This window comes from Dipodomys spectabilis, unplaced genomic scaffold (assembly GCF_019054845.1).
Source record: "Dipodomys spectabilis isolate Male_0828 unplaced genomic scaffold, ASM1905484v1 ptg000054l, whole genome shotgun sequence".
NCBI classification, from domain to species: Eukaryota; Metazoa; Chordata; class Mammalia; order Rodentia; family Heteromyidae; genus Dipodomys; species Dipodomys spectabilis.
In genome coordinates this window covers 29,790,500-29,815,500 of record NW_024870731.1, presented here as the reverse complement: position 1 = coordinate 29,815,500, position 25,001 = coordinate 29,790,500, and the positions used below count along the sequence as shown (strand labels likewise).

Sequence of the window (25,001 nt, the reverse complement as noted above, 5' to 3'; positions counted from 1 at the left end):
TTTCTTCTCCCTGTCCTGTACCTTCCCAGGTCATGGAGAAGGTACTTATATTTTTTTAATTCCATTCAAAAATATAAAATATATGCAGGGAAGGAGGAAGCTTCGGGACTACAAATTAGAAATATCCCGACTGAGAGGGAGAGACTCTTATGATGACAAGTGCTAGACATGAAGGTCAGGAACTTTCTAGACTAGGGAATGTAGCTCAGTGGCAGAGTGTTTACCACAGCACAAGACCACAGAGTCAGTTCCCAGTATCTCAAGAGAAATTGTATAAATTTGTTATTTGATTATAGATCCAAGGCTGACTTCTTTTCATAATTCGGTCATGTTTTTCTAAATCTGCCTCTTCCCCAGATACATCATTTTTACCAACCAATTAAAGACAGGCATTTGTCTTTAATTGGATTCTCATCCTAATACAATCTATCTCCTGAGGACCTTTGTAGCCTTCAGTTACATGGGACTCAAAATACAGCAGATACTGAGAAAAGCATAAATCAGAGACTCAAATGGAATTGATGAACAAAATGTAAATCTGAACAATCCAACAACAAGTGCATGCTTCCTCTAAAATCAGTGTTATGTCGACTCAAGTTTTCTGATGAACATCTGTCCAGTTTTTGGTTCCCAGGACAGTGGATGTGATGTGTTTACTTCATAGTGGCTTCTGTTCAGGATTTCCAACCGTTCAGAAACAGCATCTGGAGTATCATTAAATTACAAACTACTACAGTTTATTTCAAAAATCCCTTCCTCCAATCTGCTCCTGTCTTTAACTTTTAATTTTTTTTGAAAGACACAGCACTTCTGTTCTTTTCGTAGGCTGCTTTTCACTGGAAAAGCAAAAACGGACAGTTGGAAAAAGCAGAAAGCTTCCAAACCACAGGGCGTCTGTTACTTCCATAATGACCAAAGCCAAAATTTCCATTTTCTCCAAGTTGACTGGAAAACATGATTTCTGGCTAGCTCATCTACAGGCAAAAAATAGAAAGAAAAGCCCCAGCAATCCACAGACCCTATTTTGCTTTTCTCAGTCACACTTTGGATTTTTCTCTTTTTTTTATTTGTTATGGCTTTTCTTGTTGACAGTATTTATACCTTTCCCTTTTCAGGGGGACTCATTGATACTTTACCATGATGTCTAAAAATAAGACCTAACAACTGGTTTTACAGTAAAGAGGATGTTTCTTTTTAGAGAGAAGCATCAGAAATATCCTGCATGGCTTTGTACAAAAAACAAACATATGACATTCTTTTGTCCATCTTGCTGTGTTGCTAATTGGAAAAGTTCAGACGTGTGGTTTGGTTTTTTTGGGGTGTGTGTGTGTGTGTGTGTGTGTGTGTGTGTGTGTGTGTGTGTGTGTGTTGGTATTGGGGCTTAGACACAGGGCGTGTGTGTGTGTGTGTGTGTGTGTGTGTGTGTGTGTGTGTGTGTGTGTGTGTGTTGGTATTGGGGCTTAGACACAGGGCGTGTGTGTGTGTGTGTGTGTGTGTGTGTGTGTGTGTGTGTGTGTTGGTATTGGGGCTTGGACACAGGGCCTGGTACTGTTCCTTCGCTCTTTTTGCTAAGGCTGGCATTTTACCATTTGAGCCACAGCTCCACCTCTTGCTTTTTTGGTGATTAATTGTCAATAAGAGTCTCATGGACTTTAGTGCTTTGACTGGCTTTGAACCTCAGACTTCAAATCTCAGCCTCCTGAATAGCTAGGGTTATAGGCACAAGACACTGTCACCCAGCAAGTGCAGAGAATATTTTTGTAATTTGGTTTTCACTGCAACTTCTTCCAGAAAGTTATATCCCAGAGTTTTTGTACCTCTTGTGCCATCCTACCCCTGGTAGGGTTGGCTAAATGCTCTTTACCTATGGAACTTCCGGTGAACTAGTCTCAACCTCTTGGAAGCTTGGATTTTTCAGTTTTAAATGGAAGATGAAAGCTGTCTGTCTCCTAGGGTGGCTGTGAAAACCAACTAGATAAAAAGTATGTTAAAAGCAACTAGGGTAACAAGGCTTTACACCAGAGCTAGGCCCCAGAAATTGAGAGACTTGACAGTGACCTGATTATTGCCTTGCCTTTAGTTAATTTTGGGTTCAGATCACTTTTCTCTAACAGGAGAAAAAGCTAAGTAAAAGGGGGCCAGAAGTAAGACTGGTAGAATGTGCGCTTAAGATCCTGGGTTCAATTTCCACCATCACAGAAAGCTATCTGACATTGATTTTTTTTTGTGGGGGGGGAGGTCCGGTCATGGGGCCTGAATCTGGGCCTGGGCACTGTCCCTCAGCTCTTCAGCTCAAGGCTAGCGCTCTACCACTTGAGCCACAGCGCCACTTCGGCTTTTTTTCTTTTTTGCTTATGTGGTGCTGAGGAATCAAACCCAGGGCCTCATGCATGCAAGGCAAGCGCTCTACCACTGAGCCACCTTTCCAGCCTCTGACATTGATTCTTACCATCCCCATTTTTGCTGGGTAGAAACTGGAGAGATACCTTGATGGCCAGGCTGTACTTTCAGATGAATGGCAGGCCAGGGATACGAACCCAATCCCCCTGAATAAATCCTAGGCATAGGCCTTTGACAGCAACCTGGCCTCACCCAATGGGCTTCTGCTCTGGAGTCAATAAGTAGTCCTGTTTCTTCCTTTGTGCCTTTCCACCAGCCTTATGAAATCAAGCTATCATCTGATAAGGGGCTGTCTTTTGTGAGATCTCTCCGGAGCATGTCTGCCTGAAGCTGGCCGGAATTGCTTCTCTGGTTGATGCTGGTTCTAGCAGTGACCATCCTCTGCTTGGCTACCCTTTCTTAGGTGCTTTGTCCCACCCTCTGCTCGCCAGGGAGGAGCTTGCAGTTGAATGCCAATGTCCCCGACGTAGGGTTAACCCTTCAATCTCTCCTGATGAAGCACGGTGGGTCACTGTTCTCTCCATCGGTACCCTTTCCTGTGCTTTTGGAGTAAGAACTGAAGAACATGCAACTCCAATTTATTATTTTGGGGGGGGGTGGGGGGTCCAGTCGTGGGGCCTGAACTCTGGGCACTGGGCACTGGGCCTGGGTGCTGACCCTCAGCTCTTCAGCTCAAGGCTAGCGCTCTACCACTTGAGTCACAGCGCCACTTCCGGCTTTTTTCTTTTTGCGTATGTGGTGCTGAGGAATCGAACCCAGGGCCTCATGCATGCAAGGCAAGCGCTCTACCACTGAGCCACCTTCCCAGCCCCTCCAACTTATTATTATATCTGAAAATAGCTTTCATTTGTTTGTTTGAGATAGGGTCTCACTTTGTCTTCCAGAAAGGTCTGGGACTCAAGATTCTAACTGCTGAGACCTCCTGAATACTGAAACTACAGGCATGCACCACCACATCCAACTGAATAGAGCTAACATTTTTGTAATTTCCCTTCTCTTTACTGGTAGAGCAGTTGCTTCTGAGAGGGATATTCTATCCCCTAGGGGACATTTGGCAATGTCTGCCGATGTACGTGATGTCACATTGCTGGAAAGGTTATATCCATCGGCATCTGAGGAGTGGTGTTCATGGACATTGTAGCTCACTCTGCCACGCATAGAACTGCAAAGAGTCACGCAGCCACAAGCATCCATTGTGTTAAGACTGAGAACTTGGCAAGTTCCAGAAGCAGTGGACACGTTGGTCTTGTCTGTTGATCTGCATTAGCACCTTAGGAAGGCTTTTACTTGTGATCTGTGTAGCATGAATGAATGAGCATACCTGACAAAGAGTGTTCCCTCATGGCATGAGTTAACATGTGTGCTAGGCTACATTGTAAGCCCAGGTTAATGGGGACTCAAGCCTGGAAGGCCACATCACAAATCCCACCCTGCCCCGTATATGCATGTAAGTGTGGCAGAGCCAGGGAGACAGCCATCCAGTGGGCATTAATTAACCCTGACTGCTCAGTGGAAATCACTAGCAAACAGGCACCGATTGTAGGAGCTGTTGCTCTATCAGAGTAGTAGATAGCAGGAAACAGTGATTGCAAAAACGCTGCCCCTGTTCTGGTCTTGTTTGAAGCAGCCCAATGTGGTGTCAGTCTACATTGGCTTTCAGAACCATCTTATACTTGCAATGGAGATGCTATGCAGGATACATTTGGGATGTCCTAGATAGAAAATATTGTGTAGCAGATAAGAGCCACAGATTCTGCCATCAAAATCCTATTCCATCTCCTCCTAGCCCCATGACCTATGGAATGACCACAGCCAACTCATCCATAGAATGAAGCTAGAAATGAAGGCACTTCATAGGGTTGTTGTAAGAATTCATTTCAATGGGTCATTTAAACAAAGGAGCTGGGCCCTGATGGCTCCCACCTATAAACTAGCTACATAGGAGGCTGAGATCTGAGACTTGTAGTTCACAGCCAGCCAGGACAGACAAATCTGAGAGACTATTATCTCCAATTAACCAGTTGGAAGTGGAGGTATGGCTCAAATGGTAGATTGCCAGCCTTGCAAGAAAAAGCACAGGTCCCAAGTTCAAGCCCCAGAACCAGTACTAAATAAATAAGTGGAGCTAGATAACAGTGGTTCATGCCCATAATCCTAGCTACTCAGGAGTCTGAGATCTGATTCATCTGCAATTAACCACCAAAGCAAGCTGGATGTGGAGTTGCGGCTTAAGTGGTAGAGTGTTAGCCTTGAGTGTTGAGGGACAAAGTCTAGGCCCTGAGTTCAAACCCCAAACACACACACACACACACATACATATACACTCTCTCTCTCTCTCAAAGGAGGGGGGAAATTGCGATAGTGCCAGATTCCACATGCAGCCACGGTTACTTCTTTTTATAAAAGAAAAATTCTTTTCCTTTTTTCTATTTTTTTTTGGTCTGATTGTACTCACTATTGACTGCTTGCTAGGCAAGCATAACAGCCCCATCCCCATTTTAATTAAAACAGATGGCTCTGTGGTTCAGTTTTACCTTTGACAGGCTGAAGGCCAGGGCCTCTTCAGTCATTCCTCCCCTCCACCCACCCATTTTCCCTTCTTCTTTTGCTTCTGTGCTGCCTGCCTGCCTTTTTCTCTCCCTATCTCCCTTGTCCTTCACTACTTTGGTACAACCAATGATGCCTGAGAATTCCCCCTACTTGATGGCAGGATGAGCAGATATGCTGTAACCTCTCTGTCTCTTGGCTTTGCCATCTGTGAAATCTAAGTTGTAATGCTAGTTCTTACCTCAGGGGCCTATGAATGGTAAAAGAGAAGAAACTATACATGTGAAGCACAAGACTGGAAGTGGACCATTGCATGCTGGGAGGACAGGCATCAGTCTTGCGAGAACTGGAGGGAAAATCACAGCTAGCTTGTCTGGAGACATCTGTGTCAGTCTAGGCCATTCTCTGTCTGGGGGTAACAACAGCTCATCCTTAGTCACCACCCAGAGATGATATAAAAGAGCCCTGTTCAGCGCAGGCTGACATCATTTGAGGGAAATATAAAACCATCCACTCAATAGATCCCTAAGTGAAGCCGGCCTAGATACATCCCAGCTCCATCCAGTTCCTGCAGCACACCACATCTGATGAGGACTTTAATAGCTCACCTTGTTCTCTGGGTGGATACCTTGGGTTTGTTTGTGTTTTTTTCTGGGCTTTGGGACAGACTCTCTTTGGACCATGGGCTGTAATTGAAATCACCGGGGTGTGTGTGTTTCAGTGCTAAGTACTTCCAGATTCAAAACTGCAAAGGCATTCCTTCAGGGCGGATATTTGCAGAACCTGTTCCTACCAAGAAGTTCTGGGGGTGGCCAGCGATCAAGGCCTCTTGTCCTGCAGAATTACTTTCTCATGGTTGAGACAGAGGCCGATAAGCATTTAACTCAAATGAAGACTATTACTCTCACCGAAGCAAGCAATATGCCGGGGCAGGGTGCCAGAATCACATCCACTTTAGGATGAATTCCATCATCATCTTCCCCTTAGGTCAGGGAAATTTCCCCTAGAATGGTGACATTGGATTTGGAATCTGAAAGAGCTGGAGGAACCTAACCACACGCAGCAATGTGAGGGGGTGGGGGGAGAGCAGGCAGAAGGGACGGCATATGTAAAGTCCCCAAAATAGGAACTCAGTTTAATTTTGAGGAAGAAGAGGCAGCCAGTGCGCCAGCTGTGCGAAGGGCAAAGCAGAAGAAGTAAAATCAGGGGGGTCATGGGGGTCACCGTCAGCCAGGAGGGAGAGGGGTGAGTTCTGTGACTGGGGGATCCCGAGCAGGACAGGGAAAGGCCCTCCTTCTGTGTCTGGAAGGCGTCATTCTGCCAGGCCACGCAGGGAGGGGACCGCAGTCGGACTCCCTGGGAAGTGCGGACCTGGGTGGAGACCTGGCTTTGCGCAGGCGCACGTGGGCACATGGCGGGTGAGAGGTCTCAGCCCAGAAAGTCTGGAGAAGTCACTTTTTGGAGCCCTCTTGTGCTAAGTCTCCAGGAAAGTTAAAGGGGAATGGGGCAGATAAAAAGGACCTAAAGGGGCTGGGAAAGTGGCTTAGTGGTAGAGTGCTTGCCTAGCATGCATGAAGCCCTGGGTTCGATTCCTCAGTATCACATACACAGAAAAATCTGCAAGTGGTGCTGTGGATCAAGTGGTAGAGTGCTAGCCTTGAGCACAGAGAAGTTCAGGGACAGTGCCCAGGTCCTGAGTTCAAGCCCCAGGACTAGCCATAAAAAGGAATTAAAGCTCCCTGCTTTCTTCCCAAGACAGACTTGAAGCCAGGGCTTCAGTCTTTATTTGTAGTTGTTGTTCACCTGACTGCTGTTACTCTTAGGGAGGTTCCAGACCCCCTCAGAAATGTAATGCCTTTGGGTTTCTCACCGACTCGATCTCTCCTCTTCTTCTAAGTCAGGCGATAGGATTTGGGCTGGGGGCAGGGGTTAGGGTGCAGACTTGAACCCCACTGCATCTAAGAGCTCTGGGGACCCAACTGTCACTTCCCTGTAACACTTCCTCATTGGACTGCTGACCACCAGCTGGACACAGTTGTCCCCGCCGCCCTCAGTACTGGCCCTCAGAGGACCTGTTGTGGTAAGCTGGGGAGAAAGAGCCCAGGGAAGACCCTGACAGAGGTGAGGGCTCGAACCCCATGCAGCCGCCATCCTGGAAAAGTGCTGGCAGAAGGTGTGTACGATCAGCTTTCCCACCAGGTCGTTTTTAAATGTTTCATGGAGGTGTTGCTGCTGTTAGCTGGTACTGGGAAGGGATGGGGGGGGGGGGGTGAAATGTGCTGTGGTTTCTGTGGGACTCAAAAGTCATGTTGTGTTTGGACCTGTAATCATGGTAACACCCTTGAGTAGAAGAACCTCTGGTATGGGACTAGAACCTCTGGTATGGAACTAGACTAGGTATGGGTGAGAGGGTTTTTGTTTTGGTTTGTGCTGGTACTGGGGCTTGAACGCTGGGCCTTGTGCTCTTGCTTGGCTTTGGTTTTTGATGTTGGTCTTTTTGTTTTGTTTTGTTTTTCTTTTTGGTCAGTCCTGGGGCTTGAACTCTGGGCCTGGGTACTGTCCTTCAGCAATTCAGCTCAAAGCAAGCACGCTACCACTTGAAACACAGCACCACTTCCACTTTTATGGTGGTTTATTGGAGATAAGAGTTTCACAGCCTTTCCTGCCCGGGCTGGCTTTGAACCGTGATCCTTAGATCTCTGCCTCTTTAATAGCTAGGATTACAGGCGTGAGCCACTGGCACCTGGCTGGCTTTGTTTCTATACACAGTTTATGCTCTGGCACTTGAGCTACACCTGCACTTTTTTTGCTGGTTTATTGGAAATAAGAATCTTTAGGATTTGTCTGCCTGAAAGTCATGGGGTTTTGTGTTTTTGGCTTTGGTATCACCCTAGAGCTTAAACTCAAGGCCTAGATACTGCCCCTGAGCTTCGTTCTCTCTCTCTCTCTCTCTCTCTCTCTCTTTCTCTCTTTCCTTCCTTCCTTGCTTGCTTGCTTGATTTCTTTCTTCCTTCCTTCCTTTCTCTCTCTCCCTCTCTCTCTCTCCCTCTCTCTCCCTCTTTCTCCCCCTTTCTTTCTTTCTTTCTTTCTTTCTTTCTTTCTTTCTTTCTTTCTTTCTTTCTTTCTTTCTTTCTTTCTTTCTTTTCTTTCTTCCTGCCTGCTTTTCTTTCCTTTCCTTTCCTTTCCTTTCATTTCCTTTTCTTTTTTGCTCAAGGATAGCACTCTACCACTTGAAACACTGCTTTACTTCCAGTTTGGTTTGTTTTTTTTTTTTCCCTTGCAGGAGGCAGGGGAAAGGTGGGGGCATTAATTGGAGATAACAGTCTCCCAGACTTTTCTGCCTGGAGCTGGCTTTGAAACATGATCCTCAGATTTCAGCCTTTGAACAGCCAGGATTACAGGCGTGAGCCACACTGGTGCCCAGCTCTTTAAGATGATTTCAATAAAAAAAAAATTTTTTTAACTGAACATTTTATGAAAAGGTTTGCTTGAATTAGATGGTATTTATTAGCTCAGTAACTTGGTGCACATCATTTTTGCTATGGTCCACAAGACAGAGTTGTTAGTTTCAAGCCCAGGTCTGGTTAACTCGTATAGCTTTGGGCAATATTGGTCCCTTAGTCTCCCCACATCTCAGATGAGGGGATGTCGATGCCTTCCTGTAGTTCTTTACAAGTGCAATGAGCAGTCATGGATTACAGGGAGTGCTTGTGAATGGTGTTACTGATGTTATTAAAATGTCCAAAATAGGGGCTGGGAAGGTGGCTCAGTGGTAGAGTGCTTGTCTCACATGCATGAGGCTCTGGGTTTGATTCCTCAGTACCACATAAACAGAAAAGCCAGAAGTGATACTACGGCTCAAGTGGTAGAGCGCTAGCCTTGAGCTGAAGAGCTGAGGGACAGCGCCCAGATCCAGAGTTCAAGCCCCATGAACAACAACAACAAAAATGTATCCAAAATAGCACTAGAAACATGGAGGGTTGCGGAAGCAGCAATTTCTCCTCTCCCCCTCCCCGCCCCCCTATTTCATCAGCTCTGGAGAAGTTTTCTGCTGTGTGTTAGTTAATCAGCTTGTCACCTGGCCTGTCATTTTGTCTTGTTTACAATGAGTTGTATCCTACCTATAAAAATGCCTTTTGTGTTGTTTGTTTTAATGAGAGCATGCAGATTACAGAAAAGTTTAGCTGCTGGTAGTTTCCAAGCTGGTACTTATTAGCTCAGGTAGCAGGACAGCCTGGGTCCAGAGACCAGAGTGGGGTCAAATGCTGCTACGGAGAAAATCAAGCCCCGCAATCTGGGGTCTCACTCCCCCCAAAATAAAAAAGCTCTTTATCTAAATTTCTATTATGTGGCATCTCCTGGTTTCTAATATTTTCAACTACAATTTATTCCTAGGTGTTGCTTAATGAACAAAATACATCCACCACTTTTCAACCTCTGGTTTGCATACGTGACAAGGGCAGGTTTTCTGTTGCTGGTGACAATCAAACCATCCCTGAATTCCACACAGAACAGGGCTCAGGGGATGCCTGGCCACCCCTCATGGCCTACAGCCTCTCTAGGTGCTGGACTGACTCTGTAGCATCATAACTATGACGACTCTCTGGCTCTTGGGCTAAAGTGATCCTCCTACTTTGGTCTCCCAGGTACACATTCGACCACACGTCCTTTTTCTGTTTGCATTGGGTTTTTAGATGTCTGAGCTTGGTCCAGCCTTGCATGACCCCACCCACCAGGCCACAGCATGGGAGGAGCTACATGTGGGAAGTTCAGAGTTCAGAATACTGCTGCTCACCAGTGAACAGCACTAGATACAACCTAGGTGTTTCTTAGCAGCTGACTCACTGCATGATGGTGCAGCCATAGGACTGTCTAGGCTGATGCTCTAGAACCTCTGAAGGAATGAGCTCCATCAGTATGCACTGGCATGCAGAAGATCTCCAAGAAATCCTGAAATAAATATACAGGAAGCAAAATGGTGAATGGTGCATAGTCCTGCTTGAATTGAAAAAATACACATACACACACATTGCACACAGGCATACACACACACGTGTATGTGTACATTGCATTTCTGGATGGTCAACCTGCACAAAAAAAATATTAACAGTTTATTTGCACACCCATTTATCTAATATATTAGTATTAAGGTAAAACATTGAATGTGAAAATGTATTTCTTAAATACTATTTCAAAGGAAAACATGATGCTTTTTATTCTGATTTTCTGGTAGGAAACTATTTTTTCCTAATCTAGTGGGCATTGATTGCTTGAACTTGGCATTCTGTATCGGCTTTATTTTATTTTATTGTCAATGTACTGATTGCTTCACTTTTGGCTCTGTTCTTCTTTTAATACCAGTGAGTCTCTCAATTCTTGCTATGCCATTTTTAGGCCGAACACATTACATAGAGAATAATAACAAAGTGAGTCTGAGGGTCTGCTGGCAGCCCTGCCCTGACACTGCTCCCGTCTTGTCCCCACAGATGACAGAAGGCAGGCACTGCCAGGTGCACCTCCCAGATGAGAGGAGACTGGAGCTGCTTGTTCAGGTAGGCCCTGCCCATCCTGGGTCTCTCCTGGGTAAAACAGGTTAGAAAAGCGTGTTACTATGAGGTTAGACCCTGCATTCTATCACTTTCCTGCTGCATGACCTTGTGCAGGTTAAACTCCTACTCACACAGAATGGGGACTAAGTAAGCATCCTTGGTCTTACGGAGAAGGATTGTATTTGTGAGTGCCGTTCCGTTGTCAAATCTGTAGGACTTGAAGAATGACAGCAATTTAGCTCTTGGTGCTTGATTTTCTATTACCCCCCACCCCCAATACCCCAAACCAAGTGTCTTCAGAAATGGCAATTCCTACAGACAAACCACACCAGGCTAGACTTTACTTGGAGGCCAACCTGTATTCTTTTTCCTTCAGAGACTTGTCCCTGGTCCACTAAGCCTAGGCCTCAATTAGAATGAAAATAGAAAGGGCCCCAGGAGTTCCACAAGAGGACACCTTTTAGCCCTGTTCTGCCTGCTACTTGTCTCTTTTTCTTTTCCTTCTTGTTTTCTTTCTTCCCTCCCTCTCCCTCCTCCAGTAGCCAACCTCCACCCTGTATCCTCAATTGTTAGATTCACTTTAGGAGGAATCCATGTCCGATACCCACCTTCAGTCCCCCTCTTCTTCCTCGCTCCTAGCAAATCCCCTGTCCTTTCTCCCTCTAGACATTCTGGCAGGTTCTAAGTCACACTTCCCACCCATCCCAGAGCTTCCCCCAAGCTCCTAGATCAACATAGATCCTACATACTGTCGATGGAACAGGTACCATGATGCAACCTTAGGGAGAAATGGACAGCACGGAATTCTGAAGTCCTCGGAACTAGGTTCCAATGATTGCCCCAATGAACGGTGTAATAACACGCCAGCCCTTGATGTCACCTTGGTTGGTGCTTTAAGGTGGAAACATAAAGCTCCACTGCATAGACTCATTGTAAGGATTTGGTGAGCTAACAGACAGGAGATTAGCATAGTAAATTCTGACCATTTAAATAACTAATTACTATAGTTCGATCTAGCTCCAGTCCTCCTGCTTTGGGCCTCTCAACTGGATACCACCCACCAAAATGATTCCCATAATCTTTAAGAGTTTCATAGATCATTAGGCAGTGAGCTAGCTAATATTCTTTCCTTGGCCACATCTTAGTAAGCACAGGGTTACCTTAGAAGGAAAATGGAAGTATAAATACGTGAAAGTGAAAATATCTTGTTGACACTCCTGTTCCTATCTCTTCTCCTTCCCCGAAACTCCTAGAGAGTAGTCTTAAGAGTTGTTTGTGTAAAAACAAACAAAACAGAGCCGCTATAAACTATTGAGGGTGGAAGAGCATAGAAATATGAGAGCCTCAGCCACATCACTGTTAATCAGGGTTTTATTTTGACAGCCCAAACTTTTGTCAAGAGAGTTGCTGGACCTCGTGGCTTCACATTTCAACCTGAAGGAAAAGGAGTACTTTGGGATAACATTTATAGATGACACGTAAGTTTTCATAGTTTTTACTTCTTTGCCTTTTGCCGAAATTCCCTGCTTGTTGCTTTTCATAATTGACCAAAAAAGGGGAAAAAAGTACTTCAGCAATCTGAGTGTGTCCTGCTTATTAGTTCATAGTTTCTCAGTACAAGACACTTTTCCTGTACTGCAAAAGGAAGAGGAAAAGAAATTCTGACCGTTTAAATAACTCAAAATGTCAGAGCTGGGAAGGTGGCTCAGTGGTAGAATGCTTGCTTTGCATGCATGAGGCCCTGGGTTGGATTCCTCAGCACCACATAAGCAGAAAAAGCCAGAAGTAGTGCTGTGGCTCAAGTACTAGAGTGCTAGCCTTGAGCTGAAGGGCTGAGGGACAGTGCCCAGGCCCAGAGTTCAGGCCCCACGACCGACAAAAAAAATAAATAAAAATAAATAAATAACTCAAAATGTTATTCTTCATGTTTTAGAATTTGTTTCTCTTAATTGTAGTCTGTCTTTACCTGCTTGCGGACTTCATGCATGTGTCAATGATAATTTTATATATATATATATATATATATATTTGTAAGCTAGGCGCCAGTGGCTCACACTTGTAATCCTAGCTACTCAGGAGGCTGAGATCTGAGGCTCCCAATTCAAAGCCAACCCAGGCAGAGACTCTTATCTCCAATAAACCACTAAGAAAACCAGAAGTGGTGCAGTGGCTCAAATGGTAGAACGCTCGCCTTGAGCTGAAGAGCTGAGGGACAGCGCCCAGGACCAGAGTTCAGGCCCCATGACCAACAAAAAAAAAATTGTTGTTCATATCTTGAAACTGAATTCATGATTTGGGATTGGTGGCAAGAAAGTTCCAGGATAAATCTCTGGTCCATGTAAAAGACACATCAGTTAGTATGGAATGAACTTTATAACTTCAACTTAGGTCCAATTTGTATTGCCTTTAACCTTTCATTTTGCTTTCTTTTATTTCCATTTTTGTGCTAATTTGCAGTAGAGTATTGTGTGTTTATTTGTCAACAAGGTAACTATTTTCTGAAATGAAGTAGGTACAGTATATAAGAATAAATATAAGAATATATAATATAAGAATTAATATAAGAATAAATAAATGATCATTTAAAACTATGTAAGTGAATATGTTTGGAATTATTAGTTCTTCTCTCTTTCCATGTGTGTATATGCATATAGGTGTCTGTATGTTTTATGTACATACATTATATGTAGCTTACTTCCATTAAAGAAATTATTTTCCCTTTCTGGAGAAAACTTCTGAAATGTTAAACTTCCTTAAATATTAAAATTCAAGAAAATATTTTCCAGACACAAAACATATTGGCCAACCATCCAACATTCTTTCCATAGCTCTTTCAGTTTGAGTGAGATTTTTTTTCCAATCCTTTAGTTCAACCAGGTGGAAAATAATCTCAAGAAGGATTTTTTTTAAAACACTTTGTGACTTACAATGATTTTTCACCTGAGTAAACTATAGCCTTGGACCTCCAGGCTGGCTGGACAAAACCCTTAAGGCTTGAGCTGGGTAAAACTCAAGAAGCTGTCAGGAATTGTAGAAAAACCCAGGGATAGTCTAGACTCTGGATGCTTTCAACAGCTGAACAGAGAAGGCAAAAAATACACTGGGCATTCTACCTAGCTCTGAATCACTTGGACTCTTTGAGAGACTCCTTTATCTGCCCTCTGCTGGACAGAAAAGGAAATGCAGGTATCCATGGGCCACAAGTTCTGGCCAGAAAGCAGCCACAGCCAGTTCTTATGAAACAAACACACACACACACACACACACACACACACACACACACACACACACACACACACACACACAAGGGGAATCTGGATATAAATCAAAGAATAGCAAGCAATACATAACATCAAACTATAAATGCATAATGGCTAAGTTATATGGTATAAACTCAAATTGCTATAATCACTATAATTTAGGAGGTCACATAGAGTTGAGACTAAAAGCATGAATAATGGAGTAATTTTATTTGTCCAAAAATATCCCCTGAGTGCCCACTAAATGCCAGAAGCCGTTATAGGTCCCAGCATTTCATCTTTAAACAACATAGACAAGATCCTTGCTCTTCCTCGTTCCATGTTGCAATGGTATTGTCTAGCACAGCATAGCAAACAAAATGAGAAAATACTGGAAGTGCGTGATCATATGAAGAAAAGCTAGTTGGGTGGGCGCAGTGTTAGGCAGGGTGAGCCAGGATGGCTTCCAGGGCGAGCTCTGCAAAAAGTTTGGAGAGTCAGTCCTAATGGAGTCAATGCTGATGGAGAGCTCATCAGGTAGAACTTAACTTGACTTTTGTTGTTTGCTTATAAAAAGAAAATAACTAGCCAGGCGCCAGTGGCTCACCAGCAATCACTAGCAATCCTAGCTACTCAGAAGGCTGAGATCTGAGAATTGTGGTTCAAAGCCAGCCCAGGCAGAAAAGTCCCTCATGAGACTCTTATCTCCAATTAACCACTCGAAAACCAGAAGAGGCACTGTGGCTCAAGTGATAGAGTGCTAGCCTTGAGCTGAAGAGCTGAGTGACAGTGCCCAGGCCCAGAGTTCAGGGCCCATGACTGGACCCCAAAAAAAAAAAAAAAAAAAACAAAGTGGTAGAGCACTAGCCTTAAGCAAAATTGCTCAGGGACAACACTCAGGCCCTGAGTTTAAGCCCCACAACGAACAAAAAGGAAAATAACCATGTGGCTGCATTATAGAAAGTTATAAAAACACTACAAAATCAGGATGAGAGGAAAGCAGGGGCAGGTGTCATAGAATCCTGGTGGCTGTATGGTTTTAGGACAGTTATGTGCAATTCCAGCACTCACATTTTCTTATCAGTGCTATGAACATAATCATAGTACCTGTCTGTATAGTAAATACCATATCAGGTACTAGAATAGGGGCATGGGCTTCCAGACTGTTGGTACATCAAGTAAGACACACCTTGAGATGGAGAGGGTACCCTAGACCACCAAAGGATGTCACATGGAGGCAGAACAGAACTTAAGGCTTTAGTGACCTGGGTTCCTCAGGTTACAAAGTTCAGGACAGGCTGGAAAAGAGAGTACTGGCCCCCTGGAGGTTATCTGGGCAAAGCCTAAGCTTTGTTGAACCTTGAACCCCCTCCAGACAGGGAGTGCATCAAGCCCCTCTTCAGAAGGAAAAGAACATGATAAGTCAATGACTTCCTTTCAAAGCCTGCCTCCCCTCCCCCACTACTCACCTACCACCCCCTCCCCCACCCCTTGCCTGCCCTGGAATTTCTTTCTAAAACCCCATTGGTGGACAAATGGCTCATCCACCCCCTCTTCAGGTATCTGCCCAGGCTCCAGCAGCCTAAGCTCCCCAGCTTCCGCTGGGTCCCACGTGTCCCCCGCGTGTTCCCCTTCACTTGGCAGCAGTGTCTATTTCAACGCCTCGTGGCATTGGCTGCATGTATTTTCAGAAAATGGATGAGTGGGGCTGGGCAGTGGAGAGAGGCGTTGGAATGGAGGAACTGGCCATTTCCACCTTTCTCAAGCACAGGCCTGGAAAATTGCTTCTGTCTGAGGGTGTCGCCTTGGAATGTCTTTGGCACGAGCCTAGTGCTTTTTCCTTGTCTGGTAAATATTTTTAGAAATGTTTCTGCATAACCACACACACACACACACACACACACACACACACACACACTCTCCACTTACTTGCATTTTCCAGCCCATGTGCCACATCAGCCTGTGCCCTGGGTGAACTTCGGTAAATAGAGAAAGGCAAAGGGAATATTTTGTCAATGAAACTCACTACTGTTTACACTCCCGTCCTCTGAGCAAGAAAAGAAGTGGACCACTAGACTGCAGTTACATAATGAAAGTCCTGATGATTACCAATGTGGGAAGCGGGGAGACGGGGGGGGGGGGGGGGGGGGGGGGGGGGGGGGGGCGGGGGGGGGGGGAATGCCATTCCAGCCTTGCTAAGACCAGGAAGGACCAAATAACTGAGGATCACAACCATACCAGTAACAGGATCTAACCTTTACCACTTCTGCATGCAGTGCTAGTGTCTGCCCCTAGAGGGCAGTCTCCACCCTCCTATGTCAGGGGCCCATCCTTCTCCCCACCACCACCCCCACCACCAGCTTCCTCCTCCCCTCAAGTTCATTTTTCCCCTTCCTATGGAAAGGCATCACTGAGCAAGCTTTATTGATGAAGAAAGACAGAATTTGCAGCAACGGTGACTTTGGGCCAAATCTAAAACACATCTGTACTTACTAGCGCATTGACTGTGCTCTCTGGCCAACCTAACTGGGATGTGCTGTGTGTGGTATTCCACAACGTTCTTGCAACATTCATTCTTACAGATGTTCCATGCAAGTGCATATAAACTGACTTCTCATGGATGCTATCTTTCCCCTGCAATAATACAATCATGGACAGCGCCGAGTGAGTCTTATGTGCCATACAGAAAAACTTTTAAGACTTGATAGAATATTTTACATATTTTAGCACATACTTTGAACAGCGGTAAAACCGAGCTGTCTTTAAGTCAGGGGAACCCTAAATTTGATGAAATGCAGTGCACCCATCCCTTAACTTCAGCCTTCCCCTTTGTTCTTCACACATATATAACAGCAACATTTGGAAGTTAAACTTCGCTCTACTCATCTGATTATTGATCCTTATAAGATTCCTCCCAAGAAATCTGGGGAAGTTATTAGTAATCTTTTCTTGTCATGATAGAAACAAAGACCCTTTTTCCAGTGTTGAAAGTGGAAAAGAGTAAGTGATAGAGATTGAACTTAAAGTTGTTCTAAAAGCTGGCCAAGTCTAGCTCGGGTGGCTCACACCTGTAATCCTAGCTACTCAGGAGGCTGAGATCTGAGGATCACGGTTCAAAGCCAGTCCCGACAGGAAAATCCGTGAGATTCTTATCTCCAATAAACCACCAGGAAACTGGAAGTGGTGTAACCTTGAGCTGAAGAGCTGAGGGACAACGTCCAGGCTCAGAATTCAAGACCCACAACTGACCCAAAAAAAAAGAAGAAGAAGAAACCTGGCCAACACTCTATCATTTATTTTTCACCCTTATTGAAAGCAGCTGCATCACTCTGCCCCAGATTTACTTTATAATCTCACGTTAGTAGATAAAAGGTCTAGTTTGAATAACAAAGAATAGTTCAATTTCTGTCACTATCTTTTGCCTACTCTTCCTATCTACTTGTAATGAAGTCCATGAACAGTTTTTGATTTGGCCTAGGGCTCATGGTTCATGCCTGTAATCGTAGTTTCTCAGGAGACTGAGACCTGGAAGATCAAGGTTCAAAGAAAAGCCCTAGACAGAAAAGTCTGCATGACTCTATCTCCAATTAACCAGCAAAATGCTGGATGGGTGGTGTGGCTCAAATGGTAGAGCACCAGGTCTGAGGAAAAAGAAAGAAAAAAAAGGCTGAGTAGGATCCTGAGGCCCTAAATTCAACCCCCCCCCCCCAAAAAAAAATAAAAGATTAGAAAATGGTTTATGGCCTAATACAAAGCTTGTTGTAATTTGACACTTCAGCCTCACCGAGTTCTTAAGTTGGATCGTAGGTGAGTAAGTTAAAATTGCCTCTAAAATGGATAGGCAACCTTGCAAAAGTCATGTAAACAACCCAGAGTTAGCCATACTTTTGAGCCCTCAGAAGTCAAATTCTAGACAGAACAGTTTGTACCCATGAATTTAATGAGGCTCTAGAGGAGACAACACTTAAATTTTGTTAAGTCTTTACTGTGGGCCCAAGAAATAACACCCAGACAGCATTTGACCCTGTACCTTCTAGTATGGTTATCTGTGTTATACATTCATAAACCATTTCATTGCACTACTTTTCTGACTAAAATATTTCACATTTCATATTGGACATGAATTTAAATATTAATCTAATGTTGCCTCGTTTGTTTGTTTTAGATTAAAGGCTTTGCACTTACGAGGCGGGTACTCTGTTGCTTGAGGCACACCTCCAGCCCTCTTTGCTCTGATATTCTTTTGTTTATTGTGAAAATACTGTACAGTTACATGGGCAAGGTAATGAGTACATTTCTTATCAAGCATTGTTTCCCCTTCCCATCCCATCCCATCCCCCCTCCCCCCCACCCTGCACCAAAGTTGTAAAGTTCCCGTTTTTTAACATTGTACATCTCATTGTTGCAATGGGTCCACCTGTATCCCTAATATTTAAACAACTTGTTTTTCCCCTTCCCCTCCAAAAATTATACGGACATCAAATACAGTGACAGGGGTTATGCTGTGGGGGAGGGACATACAAAGCAACAAAGAAATAATCTTATAAATGTGTTAGAAACAATTGCATGAAAGAAAAAGAAACATTTGAATACATATCTTAGGGTTCATTTCCCTAACATCAACTTATCTGACCTTTTCTGCTTGACTCAGACAGATACTAGTTATCGCAAATAAGGGAAACCATGGGACCTATGTTTCTTTGGGCCTGGCTTACTTCACTTAATATAATTTTTTCCAAGCCTTTCCATTTCCTAACAAATGGGGCAATGTCATTCTTTCTGATGGAGGCATAGAATTCCATTGTGTATATATACCACATTTTCTTGATCCATTCATCTACTGAGGGGCATCTGGGTTGGTTCCATATCTTAGCTATAGTAAATAATGCTGCAATAAACATAGTTGTGCTGGTAGCTCTAGTGTGGTCTTGTTTGTAAACATTTGGGTAAATGCCCAAAAGTGGGATTGCTGGGTCATAGGGGAGCTCTATGTGGAGTCTTTTGAGGAACCTCCATACTGCTTTCCAAAGTGATATTCTTAAGATAGTGTTGCATTCTTTGCTCCAACCAACAGGGACCACGATCCTCCTATATTACACTTTCCATTGTAGCTGGAATGACAGGCACATGTCACTATGCCCAACTTTTTCTGTTGATGTGGAGTCTTGTGAACTTTAGCCCAGCCTGGCCTCAGTCTTCCCCATCTCGGTCTCCTGAGTCACTGAGATTACAGGTGTGAACCACTGCGCCTAGTTTGTTTTTTAACATCCCAACTCAGTGTTATCAGTGTCTTGTTTATCCTCTCGGATCTTTCTTATACATACCTAAACATAAATGTCAGTTCTTTTCTCTAATTAAAAAATAGCAGCTGGGCACCACTGGCTCACTCACGCTGGTAATCTTATTTACTTAGGAGGCTGAGACCTGAGAAGTTTTATTCAAAGCCAGCCCTGGCAGTAAAGCCTGTGAGACTCTTATCTTCAATTAACCACCAAAAGCTGTCACTCAAATGGTAGAGCACCAGCCTTGAGTCAGAAAGCTTAGGAACAGTGCCCAGGCTAACTTCAAGCTCTAGGGCCAGCATATGCACACACACACACATACACATACACAGAGGCAATATACTATACCTTTTTTGTTTGTTTTGTTGTTGTTGCTTGTGGGGCATGAACTCAGGGTCTGGACACTGTCCATGAGCTTTTTTGTGCTCAAGGCTAGCACTCTACCACTTGAGCCACAGCACCAATTCTGGTTTTTGAATGGTTAATTGGTGATAAGAATCTCATGGGGACTTTTCTGCCTGGGCTGGCTTCAAGTCATAATCCTCAGATCTCAGCCTCCTGAGTAGCTAGGATTAGAGGCATGAGCCACTGGCACCTGGCTTATAATTTACTTTTTAAAAAATTTAACATTGCAGGTTATGAATTATCCAAAGTACTTTGAAGTACATTCTCTAGGCTATCTTATGACTGTTGTATATTTCTGTCCCATTTTAAATTTATTTTGGTAGTACCCACAGAACAACATTTGGGATATTTCTATGCTTTATGCTTTTACAGATCATAGCGAAAAGCTTTATATATAGATCATTTTACAAAGGTACAGCTTCCCTTCATGAACTCCCGGAAATGGAAATTGCAAGGTGAACCGGGCGCTGGTGGCTCACACCTATAATTCTAGCTACTCAGGAGGCTGAGATCTGAGGATCGCGTTTCAAAGCCAGCCCGGGCAGGAGAGACCGTGAGACTCCTATCTCCAATAAACCACCAGAAAACCGGAAGTGGCGCTATAGCTCAAGTGGTAGAGCGCTCGCCTTGAACTGAAGAGCTTAGGGACAGTGCCCAGGCCCAGAGTTCAAGCCCCACGACCGACAAAAAAAAAAAAAAAAGAAAGAAAGAAAGAAAGAAATTTCAAGGTGCATCTTAGCAGAGATAGGCCCAGGTTAGTGGGGGGGCGTCATGCCCCCTCCCTTCCCCAGGCTGCCCTGGGTTGCCCTCCTCTCCCCCCCCCCCCCCCCCCCAGAGCTTCACCTGCACTGTGCCTTACTGAACCTTCTGGTTTAACCTGTGCTTTGCTTCGCTCCCACAGAGGTCAGCAGAACTGGCTCCAGCTAGATCACCGCGTTCTTGACCATGATTTGCCCAAGAAGCCTGGCCCAGCCACTTTGTCCTTCGAAGTCAGGTGTGTACCAGTACTGGCATTCCCATCGTTTTCTTTGGTTTTAGTTTGGGTGGCATTTTCTTTTTTACAAGTCTAATGATCAGAAAGAGAGGGGAAAGAGAGAGAGAAAGAGAGAGAGAGAGAGAAGTATGGAGAGAGAAGGAGAATTAAGAAAGAGGAGAAACAAGGTGCCAGTGGTAGATTACTAGCCTTGAGCACAAAGAGGCTCAGGGACAGCACCTAGGTCCTGAGTTCAAGCCCCAGGAATGGAGGAGGAGGAGGAGGAGGAGGAGGGAGGAAGGAGATCTGTCTAAACATTATCATGTGAAAGACTCTACTGTCTAGATCCCAGTTACCATAGATACCGTATGGAGCTATTTTCTTTGAAGATGAAGGATTGAAACTTTAATTTCTTAACGCCTTGTATATCAATTTAAGGCTGAAATATCTGAGCAGTACATTTTAGTATATAAGCCTGTTCCTTATTCAGCATACTCAGCTTACTGTTTGAAATTTAATAAACATTTGTTATGACATTTTATATTGGAAGAATGCTTTGTTAGAGACTTGGGATAATGGAGTTTGCACATTTTCTTCATTGGAAGGGAAGAGAGAGTGTAAACAAATGCTTGGGGAAAGTGTTATCCTAACAGCTCAGAGATCTTAGCACAATGCAAGCATTCCCTGACTTAGGCTCTGAGCTCTGATGGGGAGCCAGTTAGCTCTGCCCTGAAGTGAATATGTGTGACTCAATCAGTGATTTCTCAGTCTGCCCAGCATGGAAACTTACTATTAGTTATTAGTAATCTAGGATAAATAGAATGCTAGAAGAAGTAACTCACATACAAAATATTAACAATTGTGCTAAGAACTCCTCATGTGAGAGTTCTGTTTCCTTCGTCTAAAACCAAAGGATTCTTAACATCGGCGAACACAAATACTGGTAGCTCATACCTGTAATCCTAGCTTCTCAGGAGGCTAAGAACTGAGGGTCATAGTTTCAAGCAAACTTGGGCAGAAAAATCCATGTAACTTTTATCTTCAATTAACTACCCCAAAGCTGGAAGTAGAGCTGTGGCTCAAGTTGTAGAGAGCCAGCCTTGAACAAAAATAGCCAAGGGGGAGCTCAAGGCCCTGAGTTCAAGCCCCATTTTTCACAACAGGTGTCTCATAGATGTCATTTATTTTTATAAAGCTAGATCAGCTGAAGAATGGTCCTGTGATCTGAGGTCATGTTAATTGTTGGGTGGAGAAAGTGGTAAAAATCTAGATTTTTTTTTTTTTCTTTCTGGGCTTTTATGGGTATCTTTCTTTTCTCTAACTGAGACTCTTCCATGAAATCCAAACATGTGAGAGCCACCTTTCTTAAATTATGTGTGTATGTGTATATACATATATATATATATATATGTATGTACACGTATACAGAGATTGATTGATTGTGAGCTGCTGCTCTTTTCTTGGCAAATAAAATGTTGAGTACTGTCAGTTTGGATTTTGTTTTGCTTATATTTGTGTTTTGTAGCTTTTTAATTCTGAAATCTGCAATCTGCTGTCTGGTCTGTCTTGAGTCTTGAAAATACCAGAGGATAGAACCCAGCCTTAGGCATTCCCAGGGCCCCTCCCTCTTTCCAGCAGGTTCCAGGAATTCCAGGGGCTGTGGCTTCTCCTCCACCCGTCCTGCTCAGAGCACCTCGCTGGCAGGATCCCTGAACTACTTGCCTGTTTGAAACCCTTATCAGTTTTTGTGTTGTTTTTGTAATTATTCACTTAATTCCTCCTCCCAACTGGATAGTGAGGTCATTATAGTCTTTATTATTTCAATTAAGCAGTGGTTGTTACTCCAATTAAATGAAAGAACTGATAAAGCAAAAGCGTGCACCAAAGAACTGAGTGGTCTGATGGGGTCAGCGAGTGGACGTTGAGTGGAGTTGTCACATACCCGTGAAGTCCCTGGTCACACTGCTGACTTGGAGAAACAGAATTGCTGGTGGTTCCTCTAGCTCAGGAAACACCACCGACCCACAGCCCTCTGGGGTGCCTGGGTTGACAGAAGAGCCACAAACGTGTCCTGTGGTAGAGCTGTCTTGAGTTTGGTCTAAGGGCCTTGAGGTCTTACCTTAAATGGGGTCACCGCCTCCCTTGCCATATTTCCCTGTGCAAGGGTCACGTGTAGCCATCTATCTCCCTGTGGACACCAAGGTGTGTGGTCACTTACTGCACAATGAGAAAGGATTCTTTGCCGCGGTCACACAGTGCAAGGATATGCACCCCTGAGTTGGTTTGGGGTGTGTGTGTGTGTGTGTGTGTGTGTGTGTGTGTGTGTGTGTGTGTGTGTGTGTGTGTGTGTGTGTGTGTGTGTGTGTGTGTGTGTGTGTGTGTGTGTGTGTGTGTGTGTGTGTGTGTGTGTGTGTGTGTGTGTGTGTGTGTGTGTGTGTGTGTGTGTGTGTAAGGTCCGCTCCTGGATGGCTAGCAGACTCCACCCTCCTCGCAGCAAAGTCTCCACCCAGTACCTGAGTTACCTAGGCAACTGACACACCTGGAAGAGGTCATCTGCATCTGCTGAGGTCACCTCTGAATTTGATGTGGCCACACCTTTCTCTGCCCATACCCTAGATAAGGCCTAGCCCAGGCCCAGACGCGCTCTCTCTGCTCTTTTCTAGCTCTTTTCTTTCTCTTTCCTCTCTCTTTCCCAGCTCTCGCTCTTTCCCAGGCCTTTCCCAGCCATGTGGAGGGCCAACCTTGCCTGGTCCCAGCAGGTCTACTGAATAAACCTACCCCTTACCTGAATACCACGTGTGTGGTGCTGTTCTTACTTGGCTACCTCTTTTTAAAAACCTAACAGGGGCTGTCCCTGAGCTTTGGTTCTCAAGGTTTTTACCACTTGAGCCACAACTCCACTTCCAGGTTGTTTTTGTTTGTTTGTTTGGGTTTTGAGGTTAGTTGGTTTTGTTTTTGGTTGTTGGGGGGGGGGGCGGGGGGGCTATTTTGTTTTTTGATGTTTACTGAGAGGTGAGAATCTCCTAGACTTTCCAGCCCAGGATGGCTTTGAACTGTGATCCTCAGATCTTAGCCTCCTGAGCAGCTAAGATTACAGGCGTGAGCCACCAGCACCTGGCAAGTTGATGTGCTTTGTATGTCTATATGTATATCTATAAAAGCTGAGAAAATGTCTGAAACAAGTTACACAAGCCCTGAAGAATCACTTCTCCCTTTCTGTCCCTGAGCTTCTTTTGCTCAAGGCTAACACTCTACCACTTGAGCCACAGCACCACTTCCAGCATTTTCTGTTTATGTGGAATCGAACCCAGCGCTTTACGCACGCTAGGCAAGCACTCTACCACTAAGCCACCTTGGGAACCTTGCTTCTCCTTTTCATTCCTTACCAGGCATGCACATCTCTACATTGTCCCAGCCCAGCAGGGAAGCAGGCCAAAGTCTCAGTCTCACTGTCAGCCCAGGACAACCAGATCAGCTCCAGTCCTTTCCGTTTATCCAGTTATCTATTATCAGATGCCTGATCCCCTGCTAGAAGTTGGGGAAACTGCAGTGGTGAGAGGCAGTGACAGAATCCCATCTTGATTATAGTCTGTGCAGAGGTCTCTGACTTGAAATAAACAGGTAAGGTGCCACAGGGAAGATTCTGAGGAAAGAAGTACTTTCCTCAGTGGCATTTTAAGTAGAGTGGTCCCAGAAATCTTGCTAGAGAAGCTGACATTGATCAAAGACTAGGAGGTGAGCAGGGAGCTCTGCTGGTCTCTAGGGATGTTGATTCCAGGTGGAGGACCCAGCAGGTGCACCGGTTCTGGGACAGCCATGTGTCTGGAGAACATCTGTACGAGAGAGGTGTAGTGGTATGGGGTTGGACTGTAGAGCACTAGGGCCTGTGGGTTTGGGGATGGAGAGAGTAATCATCAGATTGCCACTTGAAGCAGACTCGTTCTGACATCAGCATTGAGGACAGCGTGGAATGGGCAATGGGTGGGAGCAACTGTAAGACTAGTCAGGAAGCTGTTAAAATTGTCCAGGAAAATAAATTAGCAAAGGCCAAGCATGGTGGCACACGCCTGTAATTCCAACACTCAGGAGGGTCAGACTGGGATAAGGGAGTTTAAGACAATCAAAAATGAGCCAGGCACCGCATTTGCAGGCTCACCTGCAAACATAACTACTTAAAGAGTCTGAGATAGGAGGTTTCGGTTTGAAGCCAGCCAGGGCAGGAAAGCCTGGAAGACTCTTATCTCCAACTAACTACCAAAAAAGCAGAAGTAGAGCTATGACTCACAGTGGTCGAGGGCCAGGCTTGAGTGAAAAATCCAGGGGACAGCACGCAATCCCTGAGTTCAAGCCCCAGTACTGGCAAAAAAGAGAGAGAGAGAGAGAGAGAGAGAGAGAGAGATAGCTTAGATGATACATAGATAGATGGACAGACAGCACAAATGAGTAGAGTGGACCATACTGAGTCTTAAACCCTCCTCAGTCACTGGAGATAGGCAAGGGGTCTCAGCCAGTTGAGAGCAGGGGACACTAAATAATGCCTTATGTATTATGCAAAAGAAAAGTACCCTACAGCTTGCTCTTAAGCTGTTTGCTCTCCAGTTCAATG

The 25,001-nt window shown here is 44.6% G+C and overlaps 1 protein-coding gene across 5 annotated transcripts in view; it reads left to right on the top strand.

The window, feature by feature from the left end:
* Nucleotides 1–25,001, top strand: part of Frmd4b (FERM domain containing 4B) — a 188,875-nt gene that overhangs the window by 69,522 nt on the left and 94,352 nt on the right. For 4 of the 5 annotated variants that reach the window (XM_042679986.1, XM_042679982.1, XM_042679981.1 and 1 more), the window contains exons 2-4: nucleotides 10,434–10,499; nucleotides 11,880–11,974; nucleotides 20,324–20,416. In XM_042679986.1, coding sequence (XP_042535920.1) covers nucleotides 10,434–10,499; nucleotides 11,880–11,974; nucleotides 20,324–20,416 — 254 coding nt within the window. Of the gene's footprint in view, nucleotides 1–7,014; nucleotides 7,121–10,433; nucleotides 10,500–11,879; nucleotides 11,975–20,323; nucleotides 20,417–25,001 lie in introns of those variants that run through there. The other variant, XM_042679985.1, reaches the window with a different exon arrangement.